This window comes from Larimichthys crocea, chromosome III (genome assembly GCF_000972845.2).
Source record: "Larimichthys crocea isolate SSNF chromosome III, L_crocea_2.0, whole genome shotgun sequence".
In the NCBI taxonomy this organism is placed as follows: domain Eukaryota; kingdom Metazoa; phylum Chordata; class Actinopteri; family Sciaenidae; genus Larimichthys; species Larimichthys crocea.
This window is the reverse complement of record NC_040013.1, coordinates 49,736,516-49,753,161: the sequence shown is the minus strand read 5'-3', so window position 1 is coordinate 49,753,161 and position 16,646 is coordinate 49,736,516. Positions and strand designations below refer to the sequence as shown.

The 16,646-nt window shown below is 46.8% G+C and overlaps 1 protein-coding gene and 1 pseudogene across 1 annotated transcript; both read left to right on the top strand.

Annotated features, from left to right (window-relative positions):
• The first annotated feature begins 296 nt into the window (after window positions 1–296).
• LOC109137003 (uncharacterized) lies at window positions 297–3,799 on the top strand (annotated as a pseudogene).
• Window positions 3,800–8,308: 4,509 nt separating this feature from the next.
• On the top strand, window positions 8,309–9,958 carry LOC113745699 (uncharacterized). Its single transcript, XM_027278409.1, has 2 exons — window positions 8,309–8,984; window positions 9,552–9,958. Exons 1-2 carry the CDS (start codon window positions 8,388–8,390, stop codon window positions 9,885–9,887), a joined length of 933 nt encoding a protein of 310 aa, XP_027134210.1. The 5' UTR covers window positions 8,309–8,387; the 3' UTR covers window positions 9,888–9,958.
• Window positions 9,959–16,646: the final 6,688 nt, after the last annotated feature.

Sequence of the window (16,646 nt, the reverse complement as noted above, 5' to 3'; positions counted from 1 at the left end):
TTCATTATTGTTAGCTATCTGTCTAGCTGTATCTGACATATAACGCGGGCAGAATAATCACAATGTGCTTTGTTATGGATCTATCATATATTTTGTATGTAAAATCCATATCTGCAAACTAGTAGCTATAATTGACAAATAGACTTTGTAAACTATGACATGCAATATGATGTTATCCCCATAAGAGTGTCCTAAAAGCAGCTTCCTATCACACTGTGTGACAGGAGTCCATAACAAGTGTAATAGAGAATCAAATCAAGTCTGAGAGAGAGATCAGACAAGAATTTGAAGGTATAATGGCAGAGATGGAGTGGGGAGAGGCGGTCTCCACTCTGAACGACATGTTAAAACACATGTTGACTCCAGACAAACTCGCTGAGCTAGAGCTCAACACTGCTCAGCCAGAGCGTCAGGTTGGAGGATTTAAGGAGTATGCCACTTTACAGCCAGTTCCCCTGTTCAGTGACAGTGAGGCAGGTGCCTATAGACAGGAACAGGTAAGAGACTAAGTATAGGTTAGGGATAGATTAGTTATTATTCAAAAGTAATCATTCAAGAGAGCTCGGTGTAGTGAAGCTGTCTTCAAAATATAATGAAGAGGAAAACATGGACTGGTGTACTACTATTTTCTGAATAGGGACCAAATATTGAATCGATGATGAAAATCTCCCAGTAATAACAGACCCAAATATCCCCCCTGTGAAGACAAGTGTGAGCCATATCACACTGAACCAAACATACAAGACAGTTGATTTAAACATTCTGATACATTTCCAGTGATTTTAATCAAGTTGATGCTGCAAGAGTACATTATTCTGAACCTTGTTTAGACTTTTGTGTTCTGGTCACCTGACCTTCACATTCAGGTGTGAACAAGCGACACGCCCCCGAAACCACAGCCTTTTCTTATTTGCAAAAGAGGGCGGACTCAGAGAGTGGCACCTGCACCTACTTCAACAGGCATTCTGCGCTGCAGTGTCAGCGGAAGGCGTCAGCCCTCGTCTGAAGCCCTCCTCGTGTGAAGACCTACTTGGGTAAAGACAAGCGAGTCTACCTGCGCGAGTCCACCGAGCAAGGCGAAACTATCCTCCATCTGACCTACCCATATCGCTATGTGCTTCCAGAAGATCCCCGTAGTCTCTACTGCATGGAGTCCCCACGGCCGCAACCTTCGCACCAGGAATCTACTTAACCTCTGGCCACTGGAACATTATACACCCACCAAAACCTTCTCTGTTGGCCTATGGAACTGCCAATCCGCTGTCAACAAGGTGGACTTTATCCCGGCTTATGCCAGCAGTCTATCCCTGGACCTACTGGCCCTCACCGAAACCTGGCTTAAAACCGAAAACACCGCCACTCGGGCAGCACTCTCCGCGGCTCACTCCTTCTCCCATACCCCCATCTCTCCAAGCAAGGAGGAGGAACTGGGGTCCTGGTTAACAACAAATGGAACTATGCTTCCCTGCCCCTCAACACCAACTACTGCTCATTTGAATACCATGCAATCAAAGTCATAGCTCCAGTCAAATGCTCAGTGATCGTCATCTACCGTCCTCCTGGACCTCTGGGTGACTTCGTCAATGAGTTAGACACTCTACTCTACTCTACTGTCCTCAATCCCTGAACTTGAGTGCCCACTGCTGGTCCTCGGTGATTTCAACATCCATCTAGGCAAAGCTCACGCCACAGACTTTCTATCACTTATCAACTCATTCGACATGCAACTAGTCAGTACTCCCCCAACTCACAAAAACGGCAATCAACTGGATCTCATCCTTACCAAAAACTGCAAAACTGATGACGTAATGGTCACACCATTACATACCTCGGACCACTTCTTCATCCGCTTCATGGTTTCCCTCCCAGAACTACCTACCACCCCTCAACCCATGACCACCTCTCGATGCAATCTCCGCACCTTGTCTGCCGCCCACTTCGCCTCAGTCGTCGCTGCTGCCCTTCTCCCTCCCAACAGTTTCTCTCCGCTAGATGTCGATGCAGCCACTGAATCTCTCAGTTCCACACTAACCGCATGCCTAGATACCCTGTGTCCTCTTTTCAGCAAACCTGCACGCTCCACTCAGCCCCGCCCATGGTTGACTGATGCCATCCGCTCGTCACGTACAGCACTCAGAGCTGCAGAACGGAAATGGCACAAATCCAACAACCCAGCTGACCTAGAAACCAATCTCTCCTAGCGTCATTCTCTTCATCTGTCACGACTGCTAAAATGGAGTATTACAACAAGAAAATCAGCAGCACAACTGACTCATGGAAACTCTTCTCCGCCTTCAAATCGCTGCTCAATCCTCCCCCCCCGGTTATTGACAACCGACCCACCACCTGCCCGCTAGACCCCATCCCCTCTAAACTCCTACAAGATATCGCTCCTACGGTAGTCCCACCCATCACATCCGTGATTAATGCCTCATTGTCCTCTGGCGTATTTCCAGCTGCCTTCAAACAAGCCAGAGTTACGCCACTACTAGACTACGCTTAACCCCGCCTTGGTTGAAAATTATCGGCCGGTGTCACTGCTTCTCTTCCTCTCGAAAACCATTGAGAGGGCGGTCTCTAAACAAGTCACTGACTTCCTCGCCCATCACCACCTACTTGTTTCAGAAGTGGCCACTCCACCGAGACAGCTTTACTATCTGTCACAGAAGGCCTAAAAACAGCCAGAGCACGAGGGCAATCATCTGTACTCATCCTTCTTGACTTATCGGCTGCCTTTGATACAGTCAATCACGACATACTCCTAGCCACACTCGCTAACATGGGCATTACAGGCTCTGCCCACTCCTGGCTCGAGTCCTACCTCGCTGGACGCTCCTTTAATGTGTCTTGGCAAGGTCGTCTGTCATCGACTCATACCCTCTCCACGGGGGTGCCGCAGGGGTCGGTGCTGGGTCCCCTTCTGTTTGCCATCTACACCACCTCGCTGTCCCATGTTATCCGCTCACACGGCTTCTCCTACCACTGCTATGCCGATGACACACAGCTATACCTGTCGTTCCAGCCGGACGACACCACGGTCTCCGCACGCATCTCCGCCTGTCTCTCTGATCTGTCAACTTGGATGAAAGACCACCATCTCCAGCTTAATCTGTCAAAAACCGAACTCCTGGTCATCCCTGCCCATGAGTCAATCTGCCATGACTTCAACCTGAAAATTGGTACTGTCACCATTACCCCTAACCATGCTGCTAAAAACCTGGGCGTGGTACTAGATGATCGTCTTTCTCTCTCTGAACACATTTCCTCCGTAGCGAGGTCATGTCGCTATGCATTGTACAATATTAGAAAAATCAGACCGTACCTGACCCAATATGCCGCTCAGCTCCTGATTCAGGCTACAGTCAGCTCCCGCCTCGATTACTGCAACTCGCTCTTAGCTGGCCTACCTGCTTGCGCGATCAAACCTTTGCAAATGGTCCAGAATGCCGCAGCGCGACTGGTTTTCAATCAACCTAAAAGGTCACATGTCACCCCACTCTTCAGCGACCTGCACTGGCTGCCTGTAGCTGCCAGAATTAAACACAAAGCTCTGACGCTAGCCTACAAAACCATCTCAGGATCTGCCCCTGCCTATCTCAGCGTCTTACTAAAGGCTCACGTCCCAACCAGGGTGTTACGCTCCGCTCATACAAACCGTCTAGTTGTACCCTCGCCTCTCGCAAAGCGAGGACACTCTAAACTCTTCTCTGTGGTTGTCCCCAAATGGTGGAATGACCTACCAACGGCTACAAGAACAGCAACATCCCTTTCTACCTTTAAAACACTTGTAAAAACCTTTCTGTTTCGAGACTGCTTCCCTGCCTAACAAAACTAACAAGACTAACAACTACTCTGTGCTCCTTTACACCTTTTGTCAGCTTATGTCCTCCTCTGTAAGTCGCTTTGGATAAAGCCCCCCCGAGGCGAACATTTTCTCGTGCGCCCTAACGGCAGCCCGTGCGCCCCTGGATGCGCCGTGCGCCCCTGGATGCGTGCGCCCCCATCGGTCTGTCCGACGCCCCCCTCTGCCTTGTCAACACCCCGCTCCCGGGGCTCCCGCTCCGCTAACTTAATGAGCGGTATCGAAATTTGCCGAGGTTTTTTGCTTTTTCGGGCGTTCGTGCGCCCCCCACGGAGAATGCGCCCTGGGCGGCCGCCCACATTGCCCATAGCTAGGACCGGCCCTGGTCTCCAGTATGATAAACCACCAATGGTGACACTGCCTGAAGGCATAGACCATAACCTGCACTGTTTTGGTATACTGTAAGTAACACACACATAAATGCAAACAAACACAGTGAATGAACATAGCTTGTGTCGCCACACACTCTCTCTACTGTCTAAAATGTGTATCTGTTTCTGTGAAGCAATGGACAGCCGTTACATGAGCTTCTACCAGAGGTTCTTGCGCCTCCTGCTGGCACCCCTCCTCCACCAACGGACATTTCATACCTGCTGATTGGTGTGATGGAGCCAGGTCCCAGCACCGTCCTGCAGCTGCCACCGTCACAGATTCCAGTGGCTGCAGAAGTTGCCTCTTCTTCTGGGCAAAATGCCTTCCCTGCTGCGCCCAATAATGCTCAGTAATGGAGCAGCTTGAAGCATTTGCTTTTGTTTATTACAGTTTTCATTCTAGTGTATAGCATATCATTAAGGGGAGCTATTCACAGAAGGTTAGTGTATAAAATAAGAATTGTTATATTTATGTCAACTTAGAATGAGACTATATCTACAGAGGGAGCAAAAAATTAACATGAGGTGAAGATTTGTATCAACTTCATGCAGGTTTAACATATTCCATACAATTTATTCTGTTATCTGACTTCAGATGTGAAAGAAAGGCAGAATTGGTTTTTAGATTTGTTCACACCTGATTGGCTTAGATTTGGTTACATTGTCATTAAAAAAAAGAAAATTGTGATGATGAAAACAAAATTGTTAACAAACAAAATGTCACGCGGTGAGGTCAAGCTGCGTTTTTGTCTTGTCTTGTCATTTCCTGTTATATTTTGAAAGATAACTCTCCTCTCGTTTCAGGTCACTTACCCTTCCTCGTGTGTCACCGGTCTGATTGTCTTCCCCGCCCTGATTGTTTCCACCTGTTCCCCATTACCTCCACAGTGACAGGCCTGAATGACTATCAGCCGGTTGCCCTCAAACCGATAGTCATGAAGTGCTTCGAGAGACTGGTGATGGCCCACATCAAAGACTGCATCGACGTCACTGTGGACCCACACCAGTACGCATACAGAAAGAATCGATCCACAGAGGACGCCATTTCTTCTGTGGTCCACACAGCCCTCACCCACTTAGAGAATAAGGACTCTTATGTTCGCCTGCTCTTTGTGGACTTCACGTCTGCATTCAACACCATCAGACCGCAGACTCTGGTTTCAAAACTGACCACACTCGGGCTGAGCTCTACCCTCTGCAACTGGGTTCTGGACTTTCTAACAAAAAGGCCGCAGTCTGTGAAGATCCATGACGTCTCCTCCTCCACCATCACCCTCAGCACAGGCTCCCCCCAGGGTTGTGTGCTGAGCCCCCTTCTGTTCACTCTGCTCACACACGACTGCTCAGCGAGACATCCGAGCTGTCTAATAGTGAAGTTCGCGGATGACACAGCTGTGGTTGGACGCATCATGAACGATGAGTCGGGCTACAGGCAGGAAGTGGAACACCTGGAGGGTTGGTGCAGAGAAAACAACCTCTGCATCAACGTGAAGAAGACCAAGGAGATGATCGTGGACTTCAGAAGGGGCAGACATCTCCCCCCTCCCCTGCACATTGGAGGGACAGCGGTGGAAGTGGTCTCCAGCTTCAGGTACCTGGGTGTGAACATCGCAAACGACCTCACCTGGAGCACCAACACTTCCTATCTGGTTAGGAAGGCACACCAGCGCCTCTACTTCCTCAGGAGGCTGCGGTGCGCTGGACTGGGGAGCTCAGTCCTGACCTCCTTCTACAGATGTGTGGTGGAAAGCGTCAGCAGAGGGTGGTTAAAGCTGCACAGAGGACTGTGGGATGCAGCCTATCCACCACCACGGACATTTACACCTCCAGATGCAGGAAAAGGGTCTCCGGCATCATGAAGGACCCCACTCACCCCGCACACGCTCTGTTTGCCCCTCTCCCCTCAGGCAGGAGGCTGCGGAGCATTAAGAGCAGGACCACCAGACTGAGGAACAGCTTCTTCCCAGAAGCTGTGAGACTGTTGAACTCTGGAGGACCCCTGTAGCCCCTGCCCCTCATCCCCAATTTGCCTTTACTTTTTATATTTGATATTCTATATATTATATATATATATATATATATAATATATATATATATATATATATATATACATACAATACATAGTCCTTGAATCCTTGAATCCTTTGAATTACCCTGTGTATATATTGTCTGCGTCTCCCTTTGTCTTGTGCCAGAGTGGTTCATTTCGTTCACCCCAGCCAGTCATTCCCACAGTCCTTGATCTTCCTTGCTTTCCCATGTAACGTGTGCTTGTTGTTTTTGCCTCCACGTGAGTTTTTGTTGTAAATTTCATAGTATATGGTTATTGTTTTCTGTTCAGTTTTATAGCGGATTTAGCTTTTGTCCTCCCTTTGTGGAGTCATTTTTCTGTTACCTATTTCCTCTTTTCCTCTTTTCCGCTTTTTTATGTTTTTTTCTTGAATAGTATCTTTATTTTCGACTCTAGTGTAATTTTCATAGTCTATTCTTTGAGTCACTCAGTGTTGGAGTATTCCTAATAAAGTTCCACCCAGTTGGTGAAATCTCTGCATCTGAGTCCTCCTTTGAGTCCAGGCCTGACACAAAATGTTAGTATTGGTCCCTGGGCATCTTCACATTATCAAATTTGACCCTCTTTTAAAAGAAGTTTGGACACCCCTGCTGTAGAGTTTCCTGTTTATCCCCAGAGGTGAGAAACAGTGTGTTCACAGCAGGTTTCAGTAGAATATAATATTCAGCACCACTATGAGACTCATTGTGTTCTGTGCCTGTAGACACACTGGGATGAAATTTGACTTTTTCAGGTTCATAATGTTTGTAAAAAAAACATTTTGAGAATGTACTAAAACAAAATGATTTATTTGTATGTTTTGACTTTACTGGTCTGTCCCACTTGAAATCAAAATGGGCTGTATGTGGCTCCTGAACTAAAATAAGTTTGACAACCCTGTTAAACTGACAGGACCAGGAACAGTGATTCAAGTGGCACAGGATTACAACATTCACATTTTAACTGCCTGCCCTGGCTGTCAATCCACTGTTAAGTGTTACCTCAACATCAAATTGATACTCATACCTCAGCAGCAGATTGCTATTCCCACCATCTAAGAACTAGCGCTACCACAGGTCCTTCATTCCAACAGCTGTCAGACTTTTTAACAGCAGCACAACTTCAAGACTTTCACCATCTGTTCCTGTATAGTATTTATAAGTAATTTACAGTACATTAGAGAATAAAATGAATGTGCTCTGCAAAAAGAGATTCATTCTGTTACGGGAATTTTTAAAGGAAAAACCCTTGAATAAGGAAGACTAGATTCAAAGTTTAAGTTTAATTTATTATTCTCGTACAAGAAGGAGCGTTTAACAGTGCAACACACAAAGAGGGTTACAGAGAAAAGGCTGCTTGTGTTGTGTAAAATGTTGGAGCTTTTAAACAAAACGACGATTACAACTGCTTCTCATTCAAACGATTTTATTTATTAATTTTAAACACGTAAAAACACTGTTACAAAGAGAAGAAAACGACAACGGCGACATAAAAGAAACGAGGAGTTAAAAAGCACTGATCCGTTACCTAGAAACCAAAAGAATCCTATTTTGCAACTTAATGTCTAAACGTTACACTAACCGAAGACAACACAACACATTTCTATTTCAAATAAAAGCATTTGTTGTTGTAACATATTCATATTATGGTGGCCTGTTCACGCCAACCAAAATAAAAACAATAAGTCAAAATTTCGAGATAAAAAGTCAAAATTTCGAGATAAAAAGTCAAAATTTCGAGATAAAAAGTCAAAATTTTGAGATAAGAAAGTCAAAATTTCGAGATAAAAAGTCAAAATTTCGAGATTTTATATGATATATGCAATGAAGCTTATCTTCCTGAGCATTGGCAGGGACACCATCAAACTGGTAACATGGAGTGGATTCACCACATTGAAACCTATTTCAGAAGGATGTATTCCAACGATGAAATTCTGGCAGCATTAGCCGAAGAGCATGGCATAGTGCTGAGCCGACGAACTCTGGAACGAACAATGCAGAGGAAAGGATTGTGGCGCAGGAAAGACAAAACAGACGTGGCGCAGGTATCAGCCTTCATTGAAGCGCAGTTACAGAATTCGGGGCAGTGTCATGGATATCGCTGGATGCACCAGAAGTGTTGGATGAATGGGATGGTGACAGACAGGGAAACTGTTCGCATCCTCATGCGACTGCTGGACGGCGAGGGAGTTCAGCTGAGGACCAGACGCCGGTTGCGCCGTAGAATCTATCACAGCAGGGGCCCAAACTACGTCTGGCACATAGACGGATATGATAAGTTGAAGCCTTTCGGCATTGCCATCAGTGGGTGCATAGATGGGTTTTCGAGACGGGTTATCTGGCTACATGCCTACAAAACTAATAACGACCCAGACGTAATTGCCGGTTATTTTATGGATGCGGTCCTTAGTACTGAAGGCTGTCCCGAGAGAGTACGGTTGGACATGGGCACGGAAAATGTTCGCCTTGCTGAAATGCAAAACTTCCTTCACTGGTCAGAGGGCCAAGTTGCCAACACCGACCATGTTACGTTTGGTCCAAGCACTGGCAACCAACGCATTGAACGATGGTGGTTAACTCTCCGTAACCAGTGCGCACAGTTTTGGATGGACATCTTTGACAAACTGCGCTGTGATGGTCACTTCGCGGACACCTTTCTGGACAAATCGCTGGTTCAGTTCTGTTTCCTCTCTATAATTCAGGTAAGATGGCGTAAGTGTCAACGTGTTACATTTTAACTACAATAGTAGATGATTTTAGCCCACACAGCTGTGTTATGTTATTAGTTATGTAGTAAAGTCTTATTCTCCCTATGGCAAACATTATAATTGCCATGGCATTTACAGGCTGATTTTATTAAAAACAAATCTCACATTTCCTGCTATGCCCTAGGAAGGCAAAACATTAGGCCTACCTACATTATGAAAATGTATACTTCATGTGTCCTCTGTCACTTACTGTAGGATAAAAGTGTCTGCTAGTGTAATGTACAGTAGAAGCCACTCGCTTTCCCCCCCTTCCATGCAGCATTCAGCCATGAATCATGCATGACAACTTTTCCCTCCCCCATTTGATACCAAGGTGTCACCAGCAGATGGTGCTGCATGATTCATGGCTAAATGCAGCATGAAAGGGGAAAAACTGAGTGACTTCTACTGTAATATACAGTACAGTAAATATGAACCACATGAAAAGAAGGCATACTATGCCATGTGATGAATTTAATTGTATATTTGACCAAAGTGTGTGTGTGTGTGTGTGTGTTTCAGGAGGAGCTGGATACAGTGGCAGCAACGTGGAACGAACACAGGATCCGCCGAGTTCATGCATCAAGAAGCCCTCATGGTCGTCCTTCAATAATGCACCTATTGCCAGAACTCTACGGTGCCAGAGACTGCAGGCATCGCCCTGCCCTGGATAAAATTGAGGCATGTGTGGAGGAGTGTGTGTTCAAGGACTTCCCCTGTGATGAAGATGTGTTTCATGTTTGTGTAGACGTTATGTCAGAGCACAATTTGTCATTCACAAATGAGGTGTTTGAAACGGTGAACCTCTATATTGCACTCAGAGAGCACATTCTAAGAGAACTGTCGAATGCAAATTGAACCAGGGATCAAATGCAAACTTAACTGCTAAAAACATGTAATATAAATTTCACAACTTATGAATTAAAACCAAATCCTGTGTATGAAATTGTGTATTTATTAAAATCTTAGTTTAAAAAAGTATCAAGTATACAAGAGACAATTAACACATTGGTGCCTAAAGCATAAGCAAAAAACACCTGCTTACAGGCCTGAGACATTTTTGGGAACATATACCTTCAGTTAATAAAATCAGCAATATTTAATTCTCTGAAGCTAATAAAAACAAAACAAGAATAACATTTTAAAATGGGTTAAATTACAGAATTCATAAAACAAAATGTGAAATTCTGTTACAACTCATACATACAAACAGAACCAACAGAACTGTGGCAATTATTTCACAACCTTTCGAGCTTAGGCGATATCCATTATCCAAATGTTGTTTTCTAATACTTTGTTCATTTCATATTTAAACTCTGGGTAGCTGTCATAAAAGACAGACAATTCGAGGTAGCAACCACAAGTGTGTGAAACAGGCCTTCTTTGAAATCCCTGAACTTGTGTAAAACTCACAGTGATTGTTTTGCCAAGACACAAGTCTGATCCTGTACAGAATCTAAGAAAAGAAGAGAGATGCTGCTTGTCTGATTCTCTGAGGTAGGCATTGACATAGGTAACAATTTGTTTCTCCTGTGCATTTTGAGATTCAGGGTAAGCAATCGATCTTATGATCTTACGTGATGTTGGTTGGAGATCTTGATATAGGGCAGCAATGCCTCTTAGCTCTGATTTTATGGGTGTGAGAATGTTGTTCCACTGATCAATAACGAATGCAGGCTCCTGTATCAACTTTTGGTGAGCAAGTTCCAGCAAAATTTGCTTTATGTTATCTGCTGTTGGAACCCTGCGGCAGTGATGGATAGCCATTGCATCCATCAACTCATCCATATCAGCACTTTCAAAATCAGAACAACAGGATTCAAAAATCATTCTGTCTGGCTCTGACACATACTTCATAAATGTGTCCATGAGATCGCTTTCCACAGAGCCAAAAACTGCCTGCTCAAGGGTAACTGGGGCTATTTTCACAGGAAGGTATTTCACCTTTTGCCAGCCAAAACGGATTATTCGACCAACACTTGCCCACTCTGCTTCACCAAAATCATGCCGCAAGTAGGGGACTTTGAAGTCCTTTCCCACAGTGCACTGCTCATAAAAGTCATTCCAAAACTCCGTCAATACATCCCTACAAACCCCTCCATCATCCACAGCCATTTCAAGGTTTCCATTAGGATGAATGATTTGAAAACGCATGTTATCATCCATTACATTTGGCTCACAAAAAACCTGAATAAGCTCCCTCATAATCTGTCCACGATGAAGAGCAATGATTTTCGGAACTGACTCTGTGTGACTCACTTCTCCCTGTGACATATCAGTGGAAGGAGGCAAGGTGAAATCAGACAGCTGTATTGGATTTAAGGGCAGAGTGTCATCCAAATTGTCTGTGTGCTCTATCCCTGAGAGTGTGTCTGTGTGAAAGGTTATAATGCCACTGTCATCTAATGTATCCACATTTTGTGCTCTCTCTGGTTCGGGCAAGATGAAATCTTGTGGTAGGTAAACAGTGTACAGAGGAGTAACAACTTCATTGTTCTCGGTTGAAAACACTGTGCTAGTGCTACTCTCACTATGAATGGCATCTGTACTATTTACCATTAGAGTGTTTACAGGTAAAGACTCAGAGTGCACATCTGCTACATCACCATTTATCTCCTCACGTCCCTGTACAGTTGAAACACTATTCTCCACAACAGCTTTCTTCTTGGTTGTCAAATAAAAGCGCAGTGTTGTTAACCTAGTCAGGTCATACATTTCCCCAACTGTAGTACCCGCTTCTAAAGAATGTTGCTGAAAGTCGGTTAAATCCACATCAAAATCACTGATGCTGACGCTCACTCCCTATGTCAAAATTTCGACTTTTTATCTCAAAATTTTGACTTTCTTATCTCGAAATTTTGACTTTTTATCTCGAAATTTTGACTTTCTTATCTCAAAATTTTGACTTTTTATCTCGAAATTTTGACTTTTTATCTCGAAATTTTGACTTTCTATCTCATAATTGGTTGGCGTGAACAGGCCACCATATATTATTCATCTATTGTCAGAGAAAAAATATATTTACAACATCCTCCCGCCCGATGAACAGTTGTTCATCACTATCATGTTCATCACATCACATCACAATACAATCACTTTAATTCATTAATTTCTAACGGATAAATTAGCTGAACAGGTCTTCTTAATAAACTGCCAGTGGATGTATGAACTAAACAGGAGCGAACAAGTCCATCTCTCCCTGGAAACAGTTGAGTTATCCTGCCTATGTTCCAGGTCTGTCGGGGTGTGTTGTCCTCGCAAACCAGGATCTCCCACTTTCAGCTCAGTGGGTGTAGAGGTCTCACATTTGTGGGCTGATTTCAAGTCCATCAAGTAATCCTTTTGCCAGTGTGGAGGGGGCGTGGTGCATCAGCTGCAGGAGAGAGGTGTGGGGAGGGCTCAGGAGAGCAGCGCCAGGTGAGAGTGATTGGCACACTGGTTCCCGACTAATGGCTAATCACTCTCGCCCTGGGAATGATGATGCGCAGTCATACCTGAAAAATGTTCGAGGCGACAGCGTCAGCGCGCGGCTGGCCGGAGGCAGAGTGGGCCGTGCAGCTGCTACCACTTCTATCCGGGGACTCGCAGACAGCGGTGCTCGGCCTGACCAGTACCAGTACCAGGCCGTGAAGAGGGCCATCCTTGACCGACTGGGATATTCGGCCGAGGACCACCGCCGGAGGTTTCGAGGGACCAAACTGGGGCCCACCGACCGCCCGTTCACATATGCCCAGCAGCTGAGGGACGCGGCGTATAGATGGCTGCAACCAAGGGAGACCACAGGCGAGAAACAGCTGATGGAGAAAGTTGTGCTGGAACCCTCGAGTGGGTGCGTTGTCACCGCCCCGACGACCTGGCGGCCGCCGTCGCCCTCGAGGAGGACCATCTGGCTGTCCACTCCCGGGGCCAGGCATCAGAGGCGCGGCCAGCGTAGGAGACCCGCGCCAGCACCCGGTCCCCCCGCATTACACACCCGCCCTTCCCCTGCTCCTTGCACTAATATCCCCTCTCTCTCTCTTTCGCCACAGGGTCCAGCCGCTACGGGCGCTGCTCTTAGCCCACAGAGGGTCCCTCAGGCGGCAGGGCAGGAGTGCTGGAGGTGCAGGCAGCCCGGACACTTCCGCCGCGAGTGTCCACTAATGGAGGTTGGGCAGGTGATCCGGGTTGTCGGCCCTCCGGCGCCCTCCCCCGATCCAGGAGAGCGTTCTGGTAAGGATTCAGGGGGGGTACACATCAGGCAATGGTGGACTCGGGCTGCATGCAGTCTATAGTTCACCAGAACCTGATTCGACCCGGGGCATTGTTGTGGCAGGATGGGTGGATATCAGGTGTGTGCATGGGGATATTCACAGATATCCTGTGGTGCCAGTGGAAATTTGTTACAAGGGCAAAAAGCATAGTGTGAAGGCTGCGGTTAGTTCCCGCCTGGTGCATCCTCTGATCTTGGACACAGATTTATCACCTCAACCTCCTTAAAGCTTGGAGAGAGGCTGAGTCTGTCTCCCTGGTGACGGCAATTGCAGAGAGAGATGAGTTGGGGCCGGAGGTACCAAAATCGACCGATCCTGCCTCACTCGTTTGTGAAAACTATCTCTCACCGTCCCAGAGAGCAGACATTGCCAGATTGCAGCAGCGTTACGCTGATGTGTTCTCCCCCCCTGCCAGGGCGCACAAGCCTTATTCAGCACCATGTTGGGACTCACCCGGGCGTGACGGTGCGTTCACGGCCCTATCGGCTACCTGAGCACAAGAGAAAAGTGATTCAGGCTGAATTGGAAGCCATGTTGAAGATGGGTGTAATAGAAGAGTCCCACAGTGCCTGGTGTAGCCCCATCATTCTTGTAGTCAAGAAAGATGGGTCTATCCGGTTCTGTGTGGACTATCGCAAGGTAAATGATGTTTCACAGTTTGATGCCTATCCAATGCCCCGGGTCGACGAACTCCTGGATCGCCTGGGCACTGCTTGCTTTTTTACGACGCTGGATTTGACCAAGGGCTACTGGCAGATTCCCTTGTCTCCAGGGTCTAAGGAGAAAACGGCCTTCTCCACTCCGTACTTTGTACTTTGTACCAATTTGTCACACTTCCGTTCGGGTTGTTCGGGGCCCCAGCCACATTTCAATGCCTCATGGACCGGGTGCTGAGGCCGCATGCTGCATATGCTGCCGCCTACCTAGATGACGTCATCATCCACAGCAAGACCTGGGCGGAGCATGTGCAGCAGGTGGCCGCGGTGCTCGAGTCACTGTACATCAGCCGCAAGCTGTCCGAGAGGGAGGCCGGGTACAGCACGGTGGAGAGGGATTGCCTGGCCATCCGGTGGGCGGTCGGTGCTCTGCGGTACTACCTGCTGGGGCGCCCATTCACCCTCTGCTCGGACCACGCTCCCCTCCAGTGGCTCCACCGCATGAAAGATGCCAACGCTCGGATCACACGTTGGTATCTGGCGTTGCAGCCGTTTAAGTTCACTGTGGTCCATAGGCCGGGGGCACAGATGGCTGTGGCCGACTTCCTTTCCCGCTCCCTTGGGGAGGCGGGGGGGGGAGTGGGTTAGGCCGGACGGCTCCCCGGCCTAAGTCGGGCGGTGGAGGCATGTGGACGGGGGCGTGGTGCATCAGCTGCAGGAGAGAGGTGTGGGGAGGGCTCAGGAGAGCAGTGCCAGGTGAGAGTGATTGGCACACTGGTTCCCGACTAATGGCTAATCACTCTCGCCCTTTTCTTTCCAACACAGTAGCGTGCTGGACCAGGGAAGGAAGAACCACGGACAAAGACAGACGGATAAGACACACGGCAGACGGCAGCGAGATGCCTGTGATCGGCTGCAGTGTGGGTGATTTCTGAGCAAATAAAGGATCACTTGCAAATGAGCTTTGGTCTCGGTCTACTCTGTGCTAAGAGAACCCACAGTGGCAGTGAGCGTGTCACAGCCAGCTGTTCCAAAAGCTGGTTATGAGTCTCTGCCGGTATCTCCATCTCTCACCCATGTCCTCTCTGCTAACTGTTATCTGAGAGGGGGGAAGCAGAGTCTTTGGTGGTAGAGAGGTCAGTCTTTTACCAACAATAAAAAAAGGGCAGGTGTGAGTGGCTGGGGTTCTGAGGCATCTTCATGAACATATGAGAGGGCCCTGGAGTTCAACACAGCTTCCATCTCTGTGAGCATGGTTGTTAACTCCTCAAAACTTAAAGATGCTTTCCCCAGGATCTTCCTTAAACATGTTTTTACAGACCTCACAAGTCTTTCCCAGAAGCCACCCCACCAAGCAGCTCTCTCAGTGATGAACTTCCATGTGATTCCTCTTTTAGTGAAAAACTCTGTGAGCTCTGATCCTTTCAATGACTTTCTAAAGTTCTCTTAAGTCTTGGTCTACTCTTTTAAATATTTTGGCATTGTCTGAGTAAATGATCTTACACAGCCCTCGTCTAGCAATAAATCTCTTTAAAGCCAAGAGAAAATTTTCAGTAGTCTGGTCTGACACTAAATCTAAATGCACTGCTCTTGTGACTGCACAAGTGAAAAGTGCAATGTATGCTTTCTTAGGCTGTCCACTAGACCTCACATACAGTGGACCTGCAAAATCTACACCAGTTACTTAAAAGAGCGGTGACTCTGTAACTCTGTCTCTGGGTAATGGAGCTGTCACTTGCTGAGCTGGTTTCACCTTTAACCTCCTACAGATGTAACAACGTGATACCACCAGCTTAACTAGCTGTCTCCCTTTTAAAACCCAGTATCTCTCCCTCATCTGAACTAGAGTATCCCTGACTCCAGAATGCAGAACTCTCTCATGGCAGTGCTGAACTAGTAGCTCAGAGTATCTGTGGTTTACGGGTAGCACATATGGGTGTTGCTCCCTGAAGCTGAGATCAGAGTGCTGTAACCTGCCACCTACACTAATGAGCCCATTTTCATCTAAAAATGTTTTCAAGTCTTTGATTGTATAATCTCTGCTAATGCCCTATCCTGATGCTATCTGACTGATTTCTTGGCTAAAACTCTGCTCTTGTGTCATCTTCACCCAGTTGCAGTGAGTTCCTTAGAACTTCTCCTTGACTCTTTTGACTGGATCTAGCATTAGCTATGAACCTTTTTACCCGTGCAGTTATTCTCAGCACTTTCTTTAATCTGCTGTACTTAACTAGGTCTAACAATGGTTCAGCTGGTTCAGTGCTGGTGAGCTGTACTGCTGTCTGAATCTTAGACCTAAGCTCAGAGCTCACCTCATCTGCAACAAAGTCTTCAACTCTACTTGCTGCTTCATCAGTTGGCAACAGTAAGGGAAGACAAGACCTCTCCACCACAGCTGACTCTGGATGAGGTTGTCGACATTCTGGCCTCTGGTGGGTAAATCAGCTGGGTTGTTTTTCCCGCTGCAGTGGGACCATTGCTCTGGGTTTGTCAGACTCTGTATCTCAGTCACTCGGTTTGACACAAATGGTTTCCATTTTTGTGCTATACTGCGTATCCAATGAAAGACAATCATTGAATCTGTCCATATGTGCAGGTGATTATTCTCCATAGTGGCTTGAGTAGGTTATTTGCTAACCTTGCTCCAATCAGTGCACCCATAAGTTCCAGACGTGGTAAAGTCATTTTCTTCAATGGTGCTACTTTTGACT